Source organism: Capsella rubella, unplaced genomic scaffold, assembly GCF_000375325.1.
Source record: "Capsella rubella cultivar Monte Gargano unplaced genomic scaffold, Caprub1_0 scaffold_4, whole genome shotgun sequence".
Classification (NCBI taxonomy): Eukaryota; Viridiplantae; Streptophyta; class Magnoliopsida; order Brassicales; family Brassicaceae; genus Capsella; species Capsella rubella.
Window position 1 is genome coordinate 8,368,191 of NW_006238920.1, and position 19,945 is coordinate 8,388,135.

Here is a 19,945-nt window from a genome sequence, read left to right on the forward strand (position 1 = left end):
ACCATTTGATATTAGAATAGAGTTTAAATATTTTGTTGTCTATGATATTGTTTGATGCTACGACATCATCAGATTACGTGTCATCGTGTGAATGGATAATTGTCTACATTTGACCTTTGACTTTCAACAGTTACTTGGTTGCCAAACAAAGTATTGATCCGAACCTACCAAGTTGCTTCCAGCTACATGCCCATATTATCAAGTGGCAAATCTTGTGTTGTCGTCTTTTCCAAATAGGTTTGAACTGTTCAAGTCAACGCAAGAATCAAATTACTCGTCCATGTGTGTATAACTAAATTTAATATTAGTCCTTTAGTTAAACTTAATTTAGTTAGTTAATCAAGTATTTCATGTTTCATTTCGTTTATTGTACTTTTAGCGTATTTCATGTTTCATTTCGTTTATTGTACTTTTAGCATTTTCAACATAAACTGGTGAAACGGAAAGGCATTATGCATGCATGCATATGTAGTACTCTCAAATAATCTTGGTAGAAAACATAGTAAATAAGGTTACAAGAACATGAGAAGAAGAGAAATAGAGCAGCACATCGACTTATATAACATGTGGTTTATACAAACTAAGCAAAATACAAATTTTCGCTATATATTATCTATATAGATCTGATGTGATTGATGCAAATTAAACCAGATCATATAAGATCATCAGTGTAAAGAATCAGAAGGCAGGAAACTAAACATGACCATATCTCTAACATCTCCTTTAAGATACATAAATTTCCTCATAACACCTTCTCTCACAAACCCAACTTTTTCAAGAACCTTTTGAGATCCGACATTCTCAACGTCAACAAGTGCCTCAAGCCTCTCCATATCCGGCTTCTCCTTGAATATCTCCGCCGCCACAAGCCTCACAGCCTCCGTGGCGATCCCTCTCCCCCAGTACTTGCTCCCGAGGAGATAACCAATCTCTCCTCTGATCTTATCGACTGGGGTGACCGAGATGGAGCCGATCGGACGGTCGTCCTCTAAGCAGATAGCCCTGAGCCAAGGGTGTGGCAAAATGACGTTGTTCATGTACTCGATCCCGGCTTCTTTGCTTGTGTAAGGCTCCCACGTGCAATAGCGTGTGACCTTTGAGTCAGTAGCCCAAACCATGAAGTCGTTAATGTCGGAGAGAGTCATTGGTCGGAGATGGACTTTCTCCGGAAGTGAGGAAGACACGGCCGGTTTGATCGTAGTAAATGAGTCGATCTCCATTGAGTTTTTTTTCTTTGTTTCTTTGAAGCTTCTTTAAAATAGTGATCTCTCTCAAATTCTCACAGACGACTTGTTTCGTTTAATTTAGAGGGAAATTTGATGATACTTGGTATACGAATTGCGAGAATTATTATATAATCTGAATCTTTCTAACAAGCAAAGGAAAACAGAACTTTCCTTGTTGCTTCGAGCGGTCAAATACGCAACAATAAGGTCTTGTTGAATGGAAGGTGTAGTGGAAAAGGCGGTTTTACGATCGTATGGGATGAAATGAATGAACTCGTTTACAATTTTTTTTATCTACCATTCATTTATCACTTTTTTGATTTAAGTGAAAGTTCGTTTACTTGTTTGGTCACATTATTTTCCATAAACGTAATTGACATTTTAGAAAATGCATATAAATCCAACTACAATAATACATTGATGCTAGTCCTTATATTGTTTTTTTTTGTTTTTAAATCTTTTTTAAGCATTCGAATAATTTCAACTTATGGGGCACACATTCAGTCTCAGTCACGTCACGTATATGTATATAATGTTAGAAAATATTAATATATATATATATGTAGTAGTAATTTACTAGTTTTATTTACAAAATATTGAGTTTTTTATATTGTTTTGGTGGTTTTTTTAGAATATTGTGTGGATTTATCTATATTTTCCTCCTGATTGTAATGTTTGGTACATAGTAGCAAAAAAAAGAAAGAAAGAAAATCTTGAAAAGAAAAGAATGTGTTAATAAAAAGTAAGAAAAGGAAAGAAAAAAATGAAAATTATGCATTTATCTACAATCAGAAAATGAAAAAAAAATACAAAAAAATAATAATAATAGATAAATAAACAAAGTAGAAAAAATCAAGAGACTCGTCGAGAGCGGAATACACGGCCTAAACCCAAACCCGTAATTAAATGGCGAGTCACAATCTTTTCTCTATCCCAATCTCACCTTCTCAATTTACACTTCTGCCATTCACCGTCCTCTCCGCCAACAACGGGACACGACGCCTTTCAATCGCCGCCCGATCTCATCGTGCATCACGCCGGAATATTCGTAGGAGACCTCCTGACAGAGATATGCCCTCCATTGTTTCAATCCCGGAGCTTCCTCGCCGGCGAGATTCTGAGGAAAGCCTTCTTCTAGATTCTAGGATTAGTAAGTTGTATCATCTTTCATCCATTTCTTATTTAAAACTTGGGTTCTTGTTTGATTTATTGAATTATGCATGAAACTGGGTGTTAATTTCTCATTTCTAATGTGAGAAATGTGTGGTGTTCATTCAAATAGGTGTAGCTGAAGGAGATGCATCGAATACGGATGTGGAAGGAGACAGAGATACTTCTAGTATTAGAACACAGCCGCCTCGTAATAAAGGAAAACAACTTAGTAGCAGAACCAAGTTTTACGGTGTTGAATTATCACCGGACAATGTTGCTGTAGCTATGGTTTATTTTGTTCAAGGTGTTTTAGGACTCGCAAGGCTCGCTGTTAGTTTCTATTTAAAAGATGACTTGCATCTTGATCCTGCTGAGGTATGTCCTTGTTATTCCCTTTTTTAAGGAGATTGATTGAAATGTTTTTGGAGTTCCTTATTGGACCTTTCGTGGAATAATATCTTTTTCTAGGCTGACAAAATATACCTCTTGACTAGACAGCTGTGATAACGGGTCTTTCGTCATTGCCGTGGCTCGTTAAGCCTCTATACGGTTTTATCAGGTATGTGTTCTTCATCAACTCTCTACTTGTTTGCACTTTTTGATTATATTGTTGAAGAACCAATAGCAAAGTCTAAGGAACTTGGTCTGTTTTACAGTGATTCGTTGCCTCTATTTGGATATCGAAGGAGGTCGTATCTAGTTCTCTCGGGACTTCTTGGTGCATTTTCGTGGAGTTTGATGGCCGGTTTTGTTGACAGTAAATATAGTGCTGCTTCTTGTATACTTCTCGGTTCCCTCTCTGTCGCCTTTTCTGATGTCGTAAGTTTTCTAATGCATTCTGGTTAACTTGGCCTGGTTGAGTTGCAAGATAGAGTTGGTTATTCCAGCATATTGAAATGTTGAGTGGTTAACTTTTCATAGGTAGTAGACTCGATGGTAGTGGAACGGGCTCGTGGTGAGTCACAAAGCGTGTCGGGATCTCTGCAGTCATTGTGCTGGGGATCCTCAGCTTTTGGTGGAATTGTGAGTTCCTACTTTAGTGGCTCCTTGGTGGAGTCATATGGTGTAAGGTACAGTACTCAATTTGCGCATACAGTAGCTTTTCTTTTTCGGTATCATGTGGCATAGATAACTAACTAAGTGGCATTCTAAAAGCTGTTATACCTCAGGTTTGTATTTGGGGTGACAGCTTTACTACCTTTGATAACTTCAGCTGTTGCTGTTCTCGTGAACGAACAACGTGTGGTCAAACCAGCATTAGGGCAGAAAGAAAACATAGCCTTGGTCAGTCCTGGCTTTCTTCAGACCTCAAAGCAGAACATGATTCAGCTGTGGAGTGCCATTAAGCAGCCAAATGTTTTCCTTCCGACCTTATTTATCTTCTTATGGCAAGCCACACCACACTCAGATTCTGCAATGTTTTACTTCACGTATGTCCTCTTCCACTTGGTTCCTGATCATCGGCATATTTATATTTATTGTGAGATGGTATTAAATATTAACTACAGAATCTAATTATGTTATTTGGTTTCAAATTCATCTCAGAACAAACAAACTTGGCTTTACTCCGGAGTTTCTGGGACGAGTTAAACTTGTGACCTCAATTGCATCATTGCTCGGAGTAGGACTGTACAACGGATTCCTGAAGACTGTTCCGCTGAGAAAAATCTTTCTTGTGACGACAATTTTTGGCACAGGTCTTGGGATGACTCAGGTTGGTCCCATCTGCACTTTACTAGAAAAACTTTGCCATCTATGCCTGCTACAAAATCAATTAGTAACTCTTGGGACCGCTCTTATGTTTTGCAGGTTATCCTTGTGTCAGGTTTTAACAGACAGTTGGGAATTAGTGACGAGTGGTTTGCTATAGGAGACTCTCTAATCCTAACAGTCCTCGCTCAGGTATAAGCTTTTGTTTGCATTAAGTTCTTCAAAGGCTTTGAGTTCTCGGATTGTAATTCAGTAGTTAGTGCAGCATTATTGGAATGTATCAGTATCAATGCACTGACAGCTTAAAATCAAACTGCCACAGGCTTCATTCATGCCGGTTCTTGTGTTAGCAGCGAGATTGTGTCCAGAAGGAATGGAGGCAACTCTCTTTGCTACACTCATGTCAATTTCTAATGGAGGCAGTGTTCTAGGTGGACTTATGGGTGCAGGGCTGACTCAAGTATTCGGCATCACAAAAGACAGTTTCGGTAACCTATCAACACTTATTATCCTCTGCAATCTTAGCTCATTACTCCCTCTGCCTCTTCTCGGTCTTTTACCGCGAGATTCTCCAGACACTCTTACAAAAGATGATGCAGACATTGAGATGAAGTCTAATTGAGGAAGATGATTATAAAGTCAAAAAGTTAAATGTTAAATGTTATACCTTTTGGGGGTTCTGTGTTTTCAGTTCCAACCCAATGATTTTACTTGGGAAGAGTGAAACAGGCTATTAACTTGAAAATTATTCCATATCATGTAACCAAACTCCAAAAATGTTGTAATTTAAAAAACAAACTCTTATAAATTCCAGAAACCTATTGCGATATGCAAAGATAAGATAGTAATGATATTAATCTCAACAATGTGATTTCTAACATGATTCTGGATTTGTATTCAACATTACCTCATTCGGTCTTCCTCATCAGCACCATGGTTGTGGCATAGTGATGCGAGTCCCAAACTTCTTCTTCAGGGTAATGATGCAAGCAAGTTTCTTAATCTTAGGTTTCTTCTCATCTATTGCCTTTCATTTTCCTCGTCTTCTTCTACAATCCTCCTCTGTTTACCAAACCTGATAGATTTTATCAACGCTGCATCTTCCTCTTTTGCAACTTCTTCTTCTTCTTCTTCTTCTTCTTTGTCTCTTATACTCAAAGCCTCAAGCATAGAGTCTACTACACTCACGGCCAGGTGTCTCGATTTCATAGCTTTCTTAGGTTTTCGGATCCGGCGAATGATCACCGGATCATAGGGTGGGGGATAGTATTTGGTTAAGCCTTTTCTTTCACCCATCGCGTCGCGCACGCAAAGAAAGAAAATTACAATTCAAATATCAGAAACCCTAAATCAAAACCCCAAAAGAAAAGATGAAATGATCGATTTTTTTTTATATCACTTAAAACTTTATTGATAATCAAATATTGTCCTTGTACAGAGTTTTATTGAAATGATCGATTTGTATTTCCTTTCTCTCATTAAAAAGACAACTCTTTTTTTTTGTTTCCTATGTTTTCTTTTTTCTCTTTGGTTACAATTCGTAAACATGGCTTTCTTCAATAGGAAAATTATAAGAATATTTAAAATTTAAGTGAAGATGATTTATAAACAGAAAGGATATACTTACATCGTATTTTTTTTAACACTTCTTATATCGTATTTTTTAAAAATTATATTTTTAAACCTAAATAATAATCTAAACAATAAAAAATAATAATAATAATAATAATAATCTAAACAATAAAAAATAAAAATAATAATAATAATAATCTAAACAATAACACTCTAGAAACTTTAATATTTACTTATTCACTATATGTTCAGTATTTGGAGAAATATTCTAAAGATAAATCTACTATCAACCTTCAGTATAAGGTATTCCCTTCAGTCCACGACGGAGATTTTCTTCCCTTCACTCGGACTTAAAGAACCATTAACAACAATTTCAGAAGTTATATCTTTTTCAATTATATATACATGTTAAATTCAAAAATATTTATGTAATTTTATCCCAAAAAAAAAGTAACCATTGTCTCAAACAAAATAAAGATAACATACAATAAATACAAGTATAACATTTTATACTATATTTTAGTTACGAGATATCTCCTAGTAATTGATTAAGAAAAATTCACAAAAAAAAAAATATATCCAGTCTTAAAGGAAAAAAAACGAAGTGTTCCACCTTTAGGCAATTCTTTGGTCAACAGGTTTGAGCATTGCATGCATGAAACATTTCAACATTGTTATTAACAAAAACAGTCACTACCCTTAATTCAAGCAAAAACCATCAATTTTATCAAAAACAACTATAATATATACTAGCTTTTTTTGTTTGGTTACACATAAAGAAGTGTGGTGAAAAACCAAACAGCTTATATAACGGACACATGCATGCATGTAGTCAACACATCAAAAAAGAAAGCGTTACAAAAACATATATAACAGTTACAACAAAATTTACATATTTATATAAACAAAGTCTAACTTGCACAATTGTGAAAGAAACCACAAAATTTGAAAATTATCTCATCCCTCAGTACGCGCCAAGGAGATACATTTCTCTCAAATCGGATTCTTATGGAAGCCTTTGGGAAACCCGAAGAACCGCTTCTTGTCGTCATCTCCAAAACAGAACCAAATGATTCATACAATTTGGCTTACATCATCTTCTTCACTCTAGGTCTCGGCTCTCTTCTTCCTTGGAACGCAATCATCTCCGCCGTAGATTACTTCTCCTACCTTTACCCTTCTACCGCCGTCGATAGGATCTTCGCCGTTGTCTACATGCTCTCTGGTCTCGTCTCTCTTCTTGTTATCGTCGTCTTCTTCGCTCAAAAGAGACATGCGAGCTTTAGAATCAATTTTGGTCTCTCCGTCTTCATCAGCGGCTTGTTAATCATCCCCGTTCTTGATCTGGTCTACGTTAAGGGACAGATCGGTCTCTACGCCGGTTTTGATGTTACATCCGTTGTCGTTGCGTTCTCCGGTCTCGCTGATAGTTTTATGCAGGGTGGTCTTTTCGGCGTCGCCGGTGAATTGCCGGAGAGGTATATGCAAGCTGTTGTCGCCGGCACTGCTGCTTCTGGTAAAAAAAATGTTTTTTTAACTCTTAGAAAACAAAATATCAAAAGTCACAATATCCTAATCAGTTTTATCGTCTTGCCATTGTTTTTTTAGGTGTGCTTGCTTCGATATTGAGAATCTTAGCTAAAGCTATGTATCCTCAAAACCCTGATGGGTTAAGGAAAAGTGCAAATCTTTACTTTAGTGTCGGAATTGTTGTGATGGTGATGTGTGTTGTGTTTTACAACATTGCTCAAACACTTCCTGTAATGAAGTACTACAGTGAGGTTAAGACCAAGGCCATAAGCGAGGATGAGAGACTGAAGAAAGGTTCTGTGACCGGATCTGATTGGAGAACAACTCTTTGGGGAATCGTCAAAAGTGTCAAATCTTATGGCTTTGGGATCATTCTCATATACGTTGTGACATTGTCGATATTTCCAGGATTCATCACTGAGGATGTTCATTCCCAGAGTCTCAAAGATTGGTACCCTGTTCTACTCATTGCAAATTACAACGTGTTTGATTTAGTTGGGAAATGCTTGACCGCAGTGTTCATGCCTGAGGATGAGAGGATTGCGGTTTGCGGTTGCGTTGCAAGGCTGTTGTTTTACCCTCTCTTTTGGTGTTGCTTGCATGGTCCGATGTTTCTGAGGACTGAGATTCCTGTAATGGTATTGACCTGCTTACTGGGATTAACTAACGGATACTTGATTAGTGTTTTGATGATTCTGGCTCCTAAAGCTGTGCAAATGCAACATGCAGAAGCTGCAGGTACTGTCATTACGCTCTTCTTGGTTATTGGTCTGGCTTCAGGGTCTGTCTTAGCTTGGTTCTGGTACATCTGATTCTACTAGACCATGTAAATCTTATTTGTACTTAAGTTCTTCTCCCCTGTCGGTTTACTTGGCTTAACCAAAATGTGTTCCGTTAGAGAGAAAAGTCTTCGAGTCTGTATGTTAGAAATGCTATCAATGTTTTCTATTTCAGTTTTTACCTTGTAACATTAGGTTTTGTTGGAGAGTAAAGAGAGTAAGCATAAATGATGCAATAAAATCAATGGAAAACACAAAATGATTCCGAAGTATACGTAATTTGTTTTGTAGAATACTGTAATCACTAAAAGCAGTAGAACTGTAAAATGATAATGAGCAAGATGAAATTGATAGAGCCTACATAACGTCAAAACTTCATGTTCCAAAAGAAAATCTCTACCGAGTATTACATATCAAAAACAAAGAACACAAGAGGAAAAAAAGAGAGTGACCAAAAGTTAAAAAAATGCGCTTCATTGGGTGAAAGCATCTGATACTTGACCTTTGCTTGATTTAGTTTGATTCAATGTGCTTCTTGACGATGTTTAGAGCAGTTGTCTCCTCACCGTAATCCTGTAACAGCCAATACATAACAGCACGTATAAAGCAACAGTACACAAGTCATATACATTGTGTACATATAGAGCAACAGTACAACAGTACACAAGTCATATACATATTTTTTAGAAGTTACCATGATTCATGGAATACAAGAATGTTAGAAGTATCGTTACCTTGACTACAAGACAAGAGCATCCAACAACCTTCCTAGCATTGCCCTCTGAATCAATCTTGCAGAGCTGCAACCACATTCAAGATTTAAGAGTAGAACGAGAGGAACATAAACATTCTTTAAGAGAGCTTTATAAACAAGACTACTTACACCAGCCCATTCACCGAGGGTTTTGGCACTTGGAACTGTAAGCAAGTTGATGTTGTGGTCAGCGCAAAGAGCTTTAACCAGCTTGACATAATCAGGTTGGTTGCAATCTTCAGCCAAGAGACAGAGCTGAGCGACACGCTTCTCAATAAGCTTAGCACTTTCATGGAGACCACGAACCACACCACCATGAGCACAAGCTTTCCTTACTGTCAACTGCACTGCAGTCATCAGATCCATATCCTCTGGGATCGCAGCTGCCTCAGCAACCGGAGGAACAACAGGTGCAACAGCCTCATCACTGAAATGATGAGAACGTTTGATACTTTAAACAATAATTCGAATTAAACTGTAAGAACTGTGATGCAAATAATACTAATCAATCTGCATTTTTATGTAGATCAATGCCAAACTAGAAAATTTATAGATTTGAGTCACATAGCATTTAAATCCAAATCAAAGCATAGCATCTATCAACCTTACATCCCAATGTATCAACTCTATTGATCACTGATTGAGTAGATTAAAAAAAATGTAGTGAGAATCCAATACAGCTGTATCGCAAGGGATACTTACCCAGACATATTGACTCTTTGAAATTGGCTTTACGAACAAAGAGAAGCAAAAATCAAAAACTGCCAAGAAAAATTAAGCAAATCAGTCTCAATAAAATACACACATAAAAAAGAAATTACAAAGCCAAATCGGAGCAAGAAGAATAAAGTTGTACAATCACGTACATAACACAGATCAATTCAAAAGAGGAACAGAGCAAAGGAGTACAAATACTACTACTACTAACCTTAGAAAGGGAGGCTGCAACGATGAGTTGAAGACGAAGCCAAAAATGGAGTAACGAGTTATATATTAGGGTTTTACGAACCCTGCTGAAAATGATTTTTACAGATTTGTCGAGAAAATGGGCCACTTTTATGGGCTTTACACTGGGCCATTCCTTCGATTTGGGTCCTCAATTAAACGACGTCGTTTTCTTGGTGGCCGAATTGTCTCTTTGAGAGTTTCAATTTTTCAATAAACTGAGTGATGTTGTTAACATGATAAAGTATGTAATCAAAATAGGTGAGAGCTCAATACCAAACCAAAATGTAAATTCTTGCGGTCATATACTTCTTCAAACAGCTTTCTCTGTGGTGATGTAAAAAACAATCTAAATGAATCTAAATAAAGAACACAGAACTTATCATATTAATTTAGAAACTTTTTTTATTTTAATCAATGAACAATCTGACCATTCTCAACACCTAATCCATACAAAACACCAGAATACTTCTCCATGGAACCAATGAAGAAATTCTCCTGCAGCTTCCTGAATGTACACGACGTCAACAAGCTATCCGATCCCGCCTGGTGACATATCCCAACTCTCTCAACTTCGAGCAGCTCAGCCAATTTGTTCAGGCCTCCATGAAGACTGTTACAGAACTTCATCAAGTGTTTGATATCGTAAACTCTCGGGAAATACACATTGATCATCTCGAAGAAACCCGTCTGCGTCTCAGGCAGATTCTGACAAGTCAGGAGCTTCAACAAGTAACCGAAATCGTACCCGCTGTGGAATGTAACCCAATGGACATTTTCATTCAACACAATCCCTGAAGACATCAGGAGCTCGGCGAAACGTTTCGAATCGATCCCCATCTGGTTGTTTTTCGCGAAATCGATGCCCGATTGACGTAGAAGCTCGATAGAATCGGTGGCGAAAATGTCGGATTCGAGGTCGAATTCGCGGAAATTGAACTGCCAGATACAGTATTTGTTGTCAGTTCCACAAGTTGGGAGGTTGCCTTTCTCATCAGAGAAAGTGAGACCTAGCTGAATCATCTTGAGAATGTTGACGTTTGTTTTAAGCGTTTCGTAGTGATACTCTGTGTTGGTTTTGAATGATCCGACTGGTCTACACACAATCCCTGGGAACTCTGTGTCCATTGCTACGAATGGGAAATCGTCGACGACTTCTCGAATCAAAGCCATTTCTGATTCGAGATTGTCGTTCCATACTTCACGGATTTGAATCGAATCGTCCTTCAGAAAAAGAGACATAATAATGATGATGATGACGATGGTGATGATGGATCCGAGTGAACAACTCTAATAGCATCTGGATCTAGAGTACGATCTGATCCAGTTTCATCAGATCTGCAAATGGATTCAACAACAAAGAAATGAATCCAAAACCTTCTGATTACTTAAAATCTCGAACACGATTCAACGAAAACACAATAATGACAGATTGACAATTTACAAAAGATATGTCGTCCGTGTACGAACCTTGTAATGAAGCGAAGAGTTTAGATAAGATGTTTCTGGAAAGGACGGCGATTTCTTCAGTCTAGGGTTTCAGAGGAAGTGGTGGTTTATTGTAAAGTATATATAAATCACCGACAATACCTTTTTTATTTTTCTCTCTGTGTCTCTCTATATATGAGAGTGTCTGAACTCTGAACTTTGAAGCTACTCCTTTTTTAGCTTTAATTAAATTAATTGTTATAATTTTTGTTTAATGTGGCAATTTCTGTTTACGGGATATTGTTAAAGCGGTCAAATCTTTTATTTCACCAAAGCATGCTCAACTGCTCTTTAAGAGTTCCAAGAATGATAAACCTCAAACTCAGACTCAAAATATTTTTATTCATTAGCCCAAATATATATAACCCCAATATTCTTTTACAATTGAAATGCATCAAGCCGTCAACAGATATACACCCAATGACCCAAACTAAACAAAAGGAAGAAAAAAGAAGAAGTAGAAGTTACAGAAGAGAAGCAAACTGAGGAGGAGTCACAACTTTTCAAACTGTTACTAAGAGGAAGAAGGGAGAGATAAGAGAGAGAGAGATACAAATGGTGGATAAATTATCAGCTTATTTCCCAGTTGCTGACTCCCAGAGTTGTCTCTGCTATTAAGCCAGATGATGATCCTGCTGAGTTATTTTAGAGGCTGTGAAGGGGCGAGAAATTACTTCAAACTATTGCACACCGAGGTTCAGACAGCTACTTGAAGTAGCCAGATTCAAATTATTAGAAGATCGGAGATTCCATCCTCTAAAAAGAATCAATACTTATCTCTGAGGAGGGTCAACTGTTCTGACATTGGCACCTGTCATACCTTCAATCTTGTCTTTGGTGATGTCCACGAAGTGACCAATTACTTCGTGAAACTGCTTAAGACCCGATAATGGTAGAATGATGGAGGACCTGTCAGAACCTGCCACCTACGTGTATTGGGAAAAATGCTTAGTCTTAAAACCACAACAAAATCAAGCTCTTAAAAGTTAAACAGCAAAGACTTTACCTCAGATATCCTCAGGAAGTGTCCTCTGTTATTGTTCCCGAGATCAAAGAAGAACCGTTTCTGGTCAGCTCTGATTACTTTAGAAACACCCGTCATTGCCGTTTCATCCTGTCCTGGCGAATCAATTGCTCGATCCACAGTGTGTTCTGAAGAAGATGGCTGCTGACTACCATGGCCAGGTATAAATCCAGCTCCAACATCATCTGAAAGTCCAACCAGATGTTCCTGTCCATCAGAAGGTTTCTGTTCCCAAACAAAGAGACAATGAGAGACCAAATAAACAGAGAGCTTAGTAAACGGTTTCAACAACAAACAAAAAGAATCAAAGGAGACCTTGTTCGGCATCACGAAAAGTCCAGATGCTTCATGAATTTCAGCCAAGATATTCCTGAAAGCTGCCCACCCTTCATCAGGAGAGTTTCCAGCTGGAACAATAATGGTACTTCGATTTCTACTAACTGATGCTTCTGACACCTACCACCACACCAAAACCCCCCATTAGTACACTCCTAAAACTTTTGATACCTCGACCTAGTCACATAACCAAAATGATAACAACTTTCCTAAACATCCCTAAAACTTCAAATTCAAGAAATTAAAAAACTTCAGACTTGGACAAAGAAATGGATACCTTTAAGAAGCGGCCCCTTCTGTTCTCACCGATGTCGAAGTAAAACACCTAATAAACAAAGCAAAGCAGCACACATAAATCAAAAGAGAGTAAAACAAAAACAAACAAAAAAGTCAACGACTGTACCTCAGAGGAGAGTGATGATAAAGTTCAAACCTTGGAGTCAAGCTGCAATTCTTTGCTAAAAAGCTCGTGTTCGTCGGAATCAACGTAGTAATTGAAGAGATCGAGGAACCAAGAGATGCCGGAGGAAGGAACGATGATGGTTGACCTCGTCGCCGACGTCTTTTCCGATATCTTCAGATACCTTCCGCGAGGATTCTCCTTAAGATCAAAATAGAAAAGCTTATGCTCAACCTGCAACGTCTTGCTCACCAATTCAACATCGCTCCCTCCTCCTCCTCCAGCTGTGGCTCTTCCGCCTTCAGCTCCTCCGCCTCCGCCAGAATTAGATTCCATGTCAATCTTCAATTGACCGATCGGAGTAGAAGTTGCCGGTGAAATCTCTTCTTCTCTTCACTGGGGAGAGTTGAAATTGACGTCTGATCTGAAGGAGAGAGAGGTAAAGCAAGTGCGATTGGAGAATGTGAAAAACAAATGTTGTGGAGGTGAGAGATTCTGATTACGAGAAATAGGGTTTAATATCGAACCGGATATTTTGAACCGGATACATATGTTTGGTTAATCTTACTCAGTAGAAAATTCCATAAATTTCTACTGGACTAGTCAAAACCGATCGGCTTAGCCGTATGGTTTGATTGAAGTTGTGTTAAACTAACCGGGTGCCACGTATCCGTCGTACAAAACATGATGACTGGGATTTACTTTTACTTGTCCTTTTAAGTCGACCATTGTTGTTTCAACCTTGCGGAAACTGTAACTCTGTTTTTGAGTTGTTTGGTTAAGAGAATCCAAAGATGGCGAGTCTAGGCCATATAGCTAGGGAATCATCGAACATCACACGCCTCGCCCAATTTTACAAAGAGGTAAACCATAATCCCTAATCCACGTTTTCAATTTCTTATCCTTTTTACCTGTCCTCTTGCGGATTCATTAAGTTCTCTGTTCTTGATTTTGAGTTGTTACCATTTGGAAAAAAAAAAAAAAGAACCTTTGGGTTAACGAGAATCTGCAATAGAATCTATGATTTGCAAATAGGCCTTGTCTGTAGAGATTTTCTCTTGTGGCTGTGTTTCTTCTTCCTCTGTTCACTTGTCTCATTTCTAATTATTGTTGAGAGTGTCTACATTTGGAAGAGAATACAAATTGAGATTTCAGAAATCATCAATTGTAGACTACAAGTTGTAGTAATCACAGACACAGTGCTCTGTAACTTCAATCCTTTTGGTTGAGTTAGTGTTTTTCGCTTAGTGTTTTGTAACCTCGAATCATTTTGGTCAAGTTAGTTTTGTATCCCTTCCTCTTGTTCTGAAATAAACCAATGGCTTATATGTGTGATTTTTTTCCAGATATTTGGGTTTGAGGAGATTGAAAACCCTGATTTTGGAGACATAAAGGTCATTTGGCTAAACTTACCAGGTGCTTTTGCTATGCACATCATCCAGAGGAACCCTTCATCAAACCTTCCAGAAAGTCCTTACAGTTCCACCTCTGCGGTTAAGGATCCTAGCCATCTCTCAACGGGTCACCATATCTGCTTCTCTGTCTCTGACTTCGACTCTTTTCTTCGTTTGCTCAAGGTGTTAATTCCTTGCATTACTTTTTCTCTTTTACATGACCCTTTTAATTATACAGATTCAATAGTTATGGATATGGTTGGTATTGAATGGTAAGTAGTATGTTATCGTTTCAAGATTGTTGTAGTTAATCCCCTTAATCTTTCATTGATGTTCTCTCGGTGTTGTATGATGTAGGAGAAAGGGATAGAAACTTTTCAGAAGTCACTTCCTGATGGAAAAGTCAAGCAAGTTTTCTTCTTTGATCCAGATGGTAATTAAATTAGACTCTTTTTACTCATAAGCCGGTTTAACTATAAGTGAGATGTTTGTTTACTCTTATATATTATGCCCGATGCTTTAGTAATTCACTCATGACTCTAACAATGGAGAACAGATGTATTCTAGGATTGTCTTTGGCGTTCATGTATGTTTCAACTTACAGATTCTGTCTGTCAAATTTTGCAGGGAACGGATTAGAGGTAGCAAGTCGATCTTGAGCCTTTGAACCTGAAAAATGTGGTGGTATCACTTATAGAAATGAAATAAAAGTATTCCGTGGTGGTATCACTTATAGAAATGAAATAAAAGTATGGAATAATCCAGTTTGTTGGAACAGGATAAATAAGGCTGCATATATATATATATATATATATGTAAACTCTTGTTATGTCTAGGTTTGATGTTAACATTTGACAAGTTACGCTTCAACGCTCATGTCATGTGCCTTGAATGTTGGATTTATATTAGCATTAATGAGCTTTTCTTGTCTAGTAGTTCTCATGTCCTTGTAACAAACACCGAGGAGATTGAGATAGTTTGAGAGAGAAAGAGACCCAACTAAGAACAACCATACATTTGCAACTCAATATTTTCTTTTCTTTTGTGATGACTCCAAGAAAATGTGGGTTTCATATTGGACCTAATTTCTCCCGGTTCAGCCCGGATACAACTCGTTACACGTATCAATTCTAACCGCGGGTTAATTTGTATTGCCATATGTAGCTTGGTTGAATCACACCTAAAACCTAAAAATGGAGGCTAAGTTAGAGTTGGTTAAGATCAGAGTCGGGGATAATATTGAACTGAACTGAATAGGTCATTTTGCAACATCCATAAGTGTAGAAAACTGATGACCCCAAAAAAAGGAATAAATATAGAGAAAATATGTCTCAATATTCCAGTCTAAACATAACAAAAAATATAGACATCAATTTGTGGGGCTAAGTTGTTGTCCCATACACCAACAAGACATTGGGCATAATGGTCTTAAGGCATTGCAAAAACATTCTACAACTTACCATAATATTGCCAATCTTCTGTGATGGTCTTAAGACACATCTAAATCTTTTGATCCATCATCACTCGCCGTTTTTGTGGTTCGCATTTGATGAGGGAAGATTGGACGAATCATGAGTAGCTTGGGTATCAACAAATCTGATAGCTATATCTTCTGTTGTGGCCTACATAAAAAGATGAGTTCGAATCTTTTTCTTTTTTTTTCCTTGTGCCGGATAACCACTCAAAGTGGTACCACCGGTCCATGGTAGCCTTGGCAAAATGATAGATAGGCTTTGCATTCCGAAGTTGATTCAATCTTACCCTATATAAGTGATCTCCTACTTTCTAGACTGAAAAACATGTAGGTAACAACCAAAGAACAATTATTTAAAATTATATGATTTGATTCCAAATTATGAAACATGATGAATCTAAATGATTTGCATGCATCAGATTTGACACCATATTAACAACCGAACAAAACAGTGGGCAACCTTAGCAATTAGTCACTTGGTCTGGAAATATCTTTAAGGTTTTTTTTAAAGAAGGAAGAAAAAATTGACCGAATGACCTGTTTGGTCGGACCAGTGAAAACTCGACCTGACCTTGTGAATCGGACCGGTGGACCAGAATAAGGACCACACTAGAGAAGTATGCGTACTTGAACTAACGTCTTTTGGCTTTACGTCATGATGAGTGGACCAATCTAGGTGGTGGATTTTTAATTTTTATGTTCACCTCCTCGTGAGCTCTGTTCTGTAATTGCAAGGACAATCATTCTTCATGTTTTGCAGTATTTGTAATTCTGACAAAACTATATACGTATATGGGTTATATCAAATAAACCAGAATTTATTAATAAATAAATAAAATATTTACGTATTAAATATTCCCCATGTTATATATTCAGCTTTGTACGTCGGTGTTCAGAAAAGCAAAGTAAATAAATACAAATTTAGAAAGTATCAAACCAAAAAGAAAGAAGCAAAAAAGAAAAAAAGTAAATATCTGGTATTCACATTCGCTCGAAAGTACAACACTCCTTTAGGATAAAGTTTGTAAACGTTTCATCATTAGATATATGTAAATTGAGGATTTTTTTTTTTTTTGGTAGAATGTAAATTAAGGATTCTAATTAACTCCACTTATAAGTAATAACTAATAAGTAACAAAGTACACTTATTTTGTTTTGCAACTTGCAAACACACCAGTGCATGTTGTGATTCGTGAGAAATATAGTCAACATTTAGATTCTTGGTAGCTGCATTTACGATTCTTGAAAAGGAGATAAATCAGACAATTGATAGTAACTCATTTATTAATTACTATGCTGTAAAAAAATTATATTTGGACAAAAAACATTAATGAATTTGTAAATGACATAAGTACCCTTATTAGAAACGTTACTATGAAACATAATTTGTGTATATATTGCTACAAAATAAGCCAACATATCCATTTGCTCGGGACATTTATTCTCATTTTGATTCCTTCTTCTCTTACAAAAAAAAAAAAATGCCAAAAATATTGTGGAAAAGCCTCCATCTTTGCTTCCCGTCGAATCTCACCAAATGTTATTCTTCGCCGTGTATTCCTCCGTCCTCCGCCGATCAAGACGGTTCCGACCTTCCCGGCCGTCCCTCCATCGTTCTCCTCAACAACTTTAACCTCCTCTACAACCACAACCGTATCGTTGACTTACCTTCCTCCTCCTCCACCACTCAGGCCGCCACTTCTACCTCCTCCACTACATCATCATATGAATCTGATATCTCTCCTGATGTATCCGCCGCTTTCGCTTCCCGTCGCTTCTTCTTCTCTTCTCCAGGCCGGTCCAATGCAATCACCGACTCGCCAGAGACCCGGTCAAGAGATTCCTCTGATAATAATTACGATGACGCCACTATCACGTCGACAAAGAAGAAGAAGAAGAACAAGGAGAGTTACGATACTGCCGCGACTACTACAACGAGGCTTATAACCGGAGGAACCGCCGTGACGCAAAACGTGTACTCACCGGACCCGTTAACTGACTTCCGGCTATCAATGCAAGAGATGATCGACGCCGCCATTGAAGCCGGAGAACTTAGCCGTGATCCGGAAGACGGTTACGATTTCTTGGATGAGCTGTTACTCACTTATCTCTCCTTGAACCCAACCGACACACACAAGTTCGTCATCAGGGCTTTCTCAGACATATTGGTCTCACTCTTGTCTGAAGAACGCCGGATATGCTGACGTGGCGGCGGCTGCCGGGATAAAAGAAAGCCCGTGTAATGAATGCAACACGTGACTATATTAGTTCAGTGAACCTAACTTTTGTTTTTTTTTTGTTCCCATTGTACTTCTTCATAGAAGAGTAGCTAAGCAACCCAGAAGAACTACTGACAATTTTCTATAGTTTGTATGTTTTTATTTAAATAATTGAATGATGAAAAGGATACAAGAAATTTGAGATAAATGTTAAATATTTGAGATAAAATTCGTATATTTGGTTGGATATCGACGAAACTAGTTTATTTCATTGTTTTTTTAAAAAAATAGTTAATATAAAGCGCACAATACATATTGCAGACCGGGATATCAAAACTGGTCCATTACCATGATTAAGTGAAAAGAAATGAACATTAGAACAAGTGTGAATATCTAATGATCGTGAATAACTTGTTCGGACCATTTTTACAAAAAAGTTTTGTAATAGTTAAAACTAAGTAAAAAATATAAGCGAAAGCGAGATACGTCCAAAAAACTTTATACGAAGAGTTAAAATTGAACTTGGTTTGGTCAGTGAAGAATAAGGTTTGGAGTAGACAACAAAATCACCAAGGTACAAAGCCTGAGGCATCTCGATAAGCTCTCTAATTGCTTATATTATATCAAGGCATGGATCGTGTTTTAAGTATTACTCCTATATATGTATGCATGCTTTCATAAAGTGGCATATAGTTAATGTTTCTACAAGATATAAAGTAAGACTTTTGCTTTCTGTAAATATATGTAAGACCAAAATGTATTTACGATTACTAAAGTGTTGAGTACTACGCATCATATGAGATTTTTTTTTTTTTTTTTCTGTACGTACAGAATTAACGTTGCCTTCATGGTTGTATCCATAATTCATATATCAGAAAATGAAAATGCATGGATGTGTAGAAACGAAAGGAATTGCTACTTTTTTTGCCTGGTATTGTGTTTCTCTCGACAAAATGTATTAAAGAAACATTGTTTGTAATTGTACATCAATTAAATAGAGAGATCTAGTATTTGTTTATTTTTGCTTCTTTCCATTAGATTTACACGTAACACAATGTGAGACAAAACAAAATAATTGAGAATCCTAAGACCATGATTAATGGTTAGTACTCTTTGTGGGTTGCTTGCCATTTTAATATTACAATTTGAAAATTTTAAGGTTAAGCAACGTTGCCTCAGTTGCTGTTAGAAGCAACGTTTCTCATTAAAGTGGACATTTTTTATTATTTTTGATTAAATTTCTGGTCCACTTTTTTTAGGCAACCCATTTATTTTCCCCAGTGGACTTGCTCTAAGAGACGGATGTTGGAAGGTCCACTCGACCAAATAAACGATAAAAAACTGTGGTTAATACTAATTTATCACTACAAAAAAAATGAGTGTATTGAATCATTTATTTTGTAACTTTACATTACTTATAAGTGATACAATGAAATTTTACATCATTTATAAGAGTGATACTTATATTGCCGATGCAAATAAATCACATCGGTTTTTAATCAACTGATGCAAAAGAAAAAAAATTGTATCAGTTCTTATAACTGATATTAATAATGAGTCAATTTTCAAAAATGATACTATATTTCCTATCAGTTTGTAAAAGTGATGTTATTATTTGTGTCGGTTATCATAATCGATGTCAATTATATATATATATCAATTTCAAACAAACTAATATAATTAATTTAAAAAATATAATAATTAATTACGAAATAATATACTTAATTACGAAATAATTATTATTAAATTAAAATATTAATTATTTTAATACATTTACTAATTATTTTTTCGTTTGTTATTTTTCCTAATATATAGCAAAATTATGGTGGATATTTTCTCTCAAAATCTTGTTGCAATATATCTACTAAAAATCTAATCAAATATATCACATGAACAATCAAATCTTTATTAAAAAAATATATTACAATTGGGTTTTGGTTTC

At 36.8% G+C, this 19,945-nt stretch overlaps 9 protein-coding genes across 9 annotated transcripts; 4 read left to right on the plus strand and 5 right to left on the minus strand.

Annotated features, from left to right (window-relative positions):
* Window positions 1–530: 530 nt before the first annotated feature.
* Window positions 531–1,427, minus strand: LOC17887705 (uncharacterized N-acetyltransferase p20). Its single transcript, XM_006295008.2, has one exon. It carries the CDS (start codon window positions 1,218–1,220, stop codon window positions 666–668), a length of 555 nt encoding a protein of 184 aa, XP_006295070.1. The 5' UTR covers window positions 1,221–1,427; the 3' UTR covers window positions 531–665.
* Window positions 1,428–2,098: 671 nt separating this feature from the next.
* Window positions 2,099–4,896, plus strand: LOC17889140 (folate-biopterin transporter 1, chloroplastic). Its single transcript, XM_006293867.2, has 9 exons — window positions 2,099–2,376; window positions 2,509–2,753; window positions 2,873–2,937; window positions 3,035–3,197; window positions 3,300–3,448; window positions 3,548–3,808; window positions 3,924–4,092; window positions 4,188–4,280; window positions 4,411–4,896. Exons 1-9 carry the CDS (start codon window positions 2,133–2,135, stop codon window positions 4,708–4,710), a joined length of 1,689 nt encoding a protein of 562 aa, XP_006293929.1. The 5' UTR covers window positions 2,099–2,132; the 3' UTR covers window positions 4,711–4,896.
* Window positions 4,822–5,450, minus strand: LOC111831149. The gene is given in 3 exon segments (XM_023784826.1): window positions 4,822–5,052; window positions 5,054–5,120; window positions 5,123–5,450. Coding segments are annotated over 3 exon segments (390 nt in total). The 5' UTR covers window positions 5,385–5,450; the 3' UTR covers window positions 4,822–4,991.
* A 1,152-nt stretch (window positions 5,451–6,602) lies between these two features.
* LOC17889546 (equilibrative nucleotide transporter 1) lies at window positions 6,603–8,160 on the plus strand. Its single transcript, XM_006295501.2, has 2 exons — window positions 6,603–7,176; window positions 7,269–8,160. Exons 1-2 carry the CDS (start codon window positions 6,669–6,671, stop codon window positions 8,000–8,002), a joined length of 1,242 nt encoding a protein of 413 aa, XP_006295563.2. The 5' UTR covers window positions 6,603–6,668; the 3' UTR covers window positions 8,003–8,160.
* Window positions 8,161–8,296: 136 nt separating this feature from the next.
* On the minus strand, window positions 8,297–9,707 carry LOC17890113 (40S ribosomal protein S12-2). The gene is made up of 5 exons (XM_006295131.2): window positions 9,652–9,707; window positions 9,426–9,484; window positions 8,853–9,150; window positions 8,704–8,769; window positions 8,297–8,542 (listed from the first exon to the last, which is right to left on the minus strand). Exons 2-5 carry the CDS (start codon window positions 9,431–9,433, stop codon window positions 8,483–8,485), a joined length of 432 nt encoding a protein of 143 aa, XP_006295193.1. The 5' UTR covers window positions 9,434–9,484; window positions 9,652–9,707; the 3' UTR covers window positions 8,297–8,482.
* Window positions 9,708–10,022: 315 nt separating this feature from the next.
* On the minus strand, window positions 10,023–11,280 carry LOC17890021 (probable CCR4-associated factor 1 homolog 7). The gene is made up of 2 exons (XM_006294717.2): window positions 11,139–11,280; window positions 10,023–11,006 (listed from the first exon to the last, which is right to left on the minus strand). Exon 2 carries the CDS (start codon window positions 10,908–10,910, stop codon window positions 10,083–10,085), a length of 828 nt encoding a protein of 275 aa, XP_006294779.1. The 5' UTR covers window positions 10,911–11,006; window positions 11,139–11,280; the 3' UTR covers window positions 10,023–10,082.
* A 186-nt stretch (window positions 11,281–11,466) lies between these two features.
* LOC17890190 (transcription factor Pur-alpha 1) lies at window positions 11,467–13,405 on the minus strand. The gene is made up of 5 exons (XM_006294652.2): window positions 12,950–13,405; window positions 12,794–12,841; window positions 12,496–12,636; window positions 12,163–12,405; window positions 11,467–12,082 (listed from the first exon to the last, which is right to left on the minus strand). The coding sequence occupies exons 1-5, from the start codon at window positions 13,250–13,252 to the stop codon at window positions 11,930–11,932; spliced, it is 888 nt and encodes a 295-aa protein (XP_006294714.1). The 5' UTR covers window positions 13,253–13,405; the 3' UTR covers window positions 11,467–11,929.
* A 175-nt stretch (window positions 13,406–13,580) lies between these two features.
* Window positions 13,581–15,245, plus strand: LOC17889896 (lactoylglutathione lyase). Its single transcript, XM_006295151.2, has 4 exons — window positions 13,581–13,779; window positions 14,263–14,493; window positions 14,668–14,743; window positions 14,938–15,245. Exons 1-4 carry the CDS (start codon window positions 13,711–13,713, stop codon window positions 14,967–14,969), a joined length of 408 nt encoding a protein of 135 aa, XP_006295213.1. The 5' UTR covers window positions 13,581–13,710; the 3' UTR covers window positions 14,970–15,245.
* A 1,967-nt stretch (window positions 15,246–17,212) lies between these two features.
* LOC17889561 (transcription repressor OFP16) lies at window positions 17,213–18,200 on the plus strand. Its single transcript, XM_006294841.2, has one exon. It carries the CDS (start codon window positions 17,266–17,268, stop codon window positions 17,986–17,988), a length of 723 nt encoding a protein of 240 aa, XP_006294903.1. The 5' UTR covers window positions 17,213–17,265; the 3' UTR covers window positions 17,989–18,200.
* The last annotated feature ends 1,745 nt before the right edge of the window (window positions 18,201–19,945 follow it).

Coding starts and splice junctions, on each gene's coding strand:
- LOC17890021 (XM_006294717.2), bottom strand. CDS start 10,910: ATGTCTCTTTTTCTGAAGGACGATTCGATTCAAATCCGTGAAGTATGG.
- LOC17890113 (XM_006295131.2), bottom strand. Junction 8,770..8,852: donor CCCTCGGTGAATGGGCTGGT/GTAAGTAGTCTT, acceptor ATGTGGTTGCAG/CTCTGCAAGATTGATTCAGA. Junction 8,543..8,703: donor GCTCTTGTCTTGTAGTCAAG/GTAACGATACTT, acceptor TGGCTGTTACAG/GATTACGGTGAGGAGACAAC.
- LOC17889896 (XM_006295151.2), top strand. CDS start 13,711: ATGGCGAGTCTAGGCCATATAGCTAGGGAATCATCGAACATCACACGC. Junction 13,780..14,262: donor TCGCCCAATTTTACAAAGAG/GTAAACCATAAT, acceptor ATTTTTTTCCAG/ATATTTGGGTTTGAGGAGAT. Junction 14,744..14,937: donor TTTCTTCTTTGATCCAGATG/GTAATTAAATTA, acceptor CAAATTTTGCAG/GGAACGGATTAGAGGTAGCA.
- LOC17887705 (XM_006295008.2), bottom strand. CDS start 1,220: ATGGAGATCGACTCATTTACTACGATCAAACCGGCCGTGTCTTCCTCA.
- LOC17889140 (XM_006293867.2), top strand. CDS start 2,133: ATGGCGAGTCACAATCTTTTCTCTATCCCAATCTCACCTTCTCAATTT. Junction 2,938..3,034: donor CCTCTATACGGTTTTATCAG/GTATGTGTTCTT, acceptor TCTGTTTTACAG/TGATTCGTTGCCTCTATTTG. Junction 4,281..4,410: donor TCCTAACAGTCCTCGCTCAG/GTATAAGCTTTT, acceptor AAACTGCCACAG/GCTTCATTCATGCCGGTTCT.
- LOC17889546 (XM_006295501.2), top strand. CDS start 6,669: ATGGAAGCCTTTGGGAAACCCGAAGAACCGCTTCTTGTCGTCATCTCC. Junction 7,177..7,268: donor CGCCGGCACTGCTGCTTCTG/GTAAAAAAAATG, acceptor TTGTTTTTTTAG/GTGTGCTTGCTTCGATATTG.
- LOC17890190 (XM_006294652.2), bottom strand. CDS start 13,252: ATGGAATCTAATTCTGGCGGAGGCGGAGGAGCTGAAGGCGGAAGAGCC. Junction 12,842..12,949: donor AATTGCAGCTTGACTCCAAG/GTTTGAACTTTA, acceptor TTTGTTTATTAG/GTGTTTTACTTCGACATCGG. Junction 12,083..12,162: donor ACTTCCTGAGGATATCTGAG/GTAAAGTCTTTG, acceptor CAATACACGTAG/GTGGCAGGTTCTGACAGGTC.
- LOC17889561 (XM_006294841.2), top strand. CDS start 17,266: ATGCCAAAAATATTGTGGAAAAGCCTCCATCTTTGCTTCCCGTCGAAT.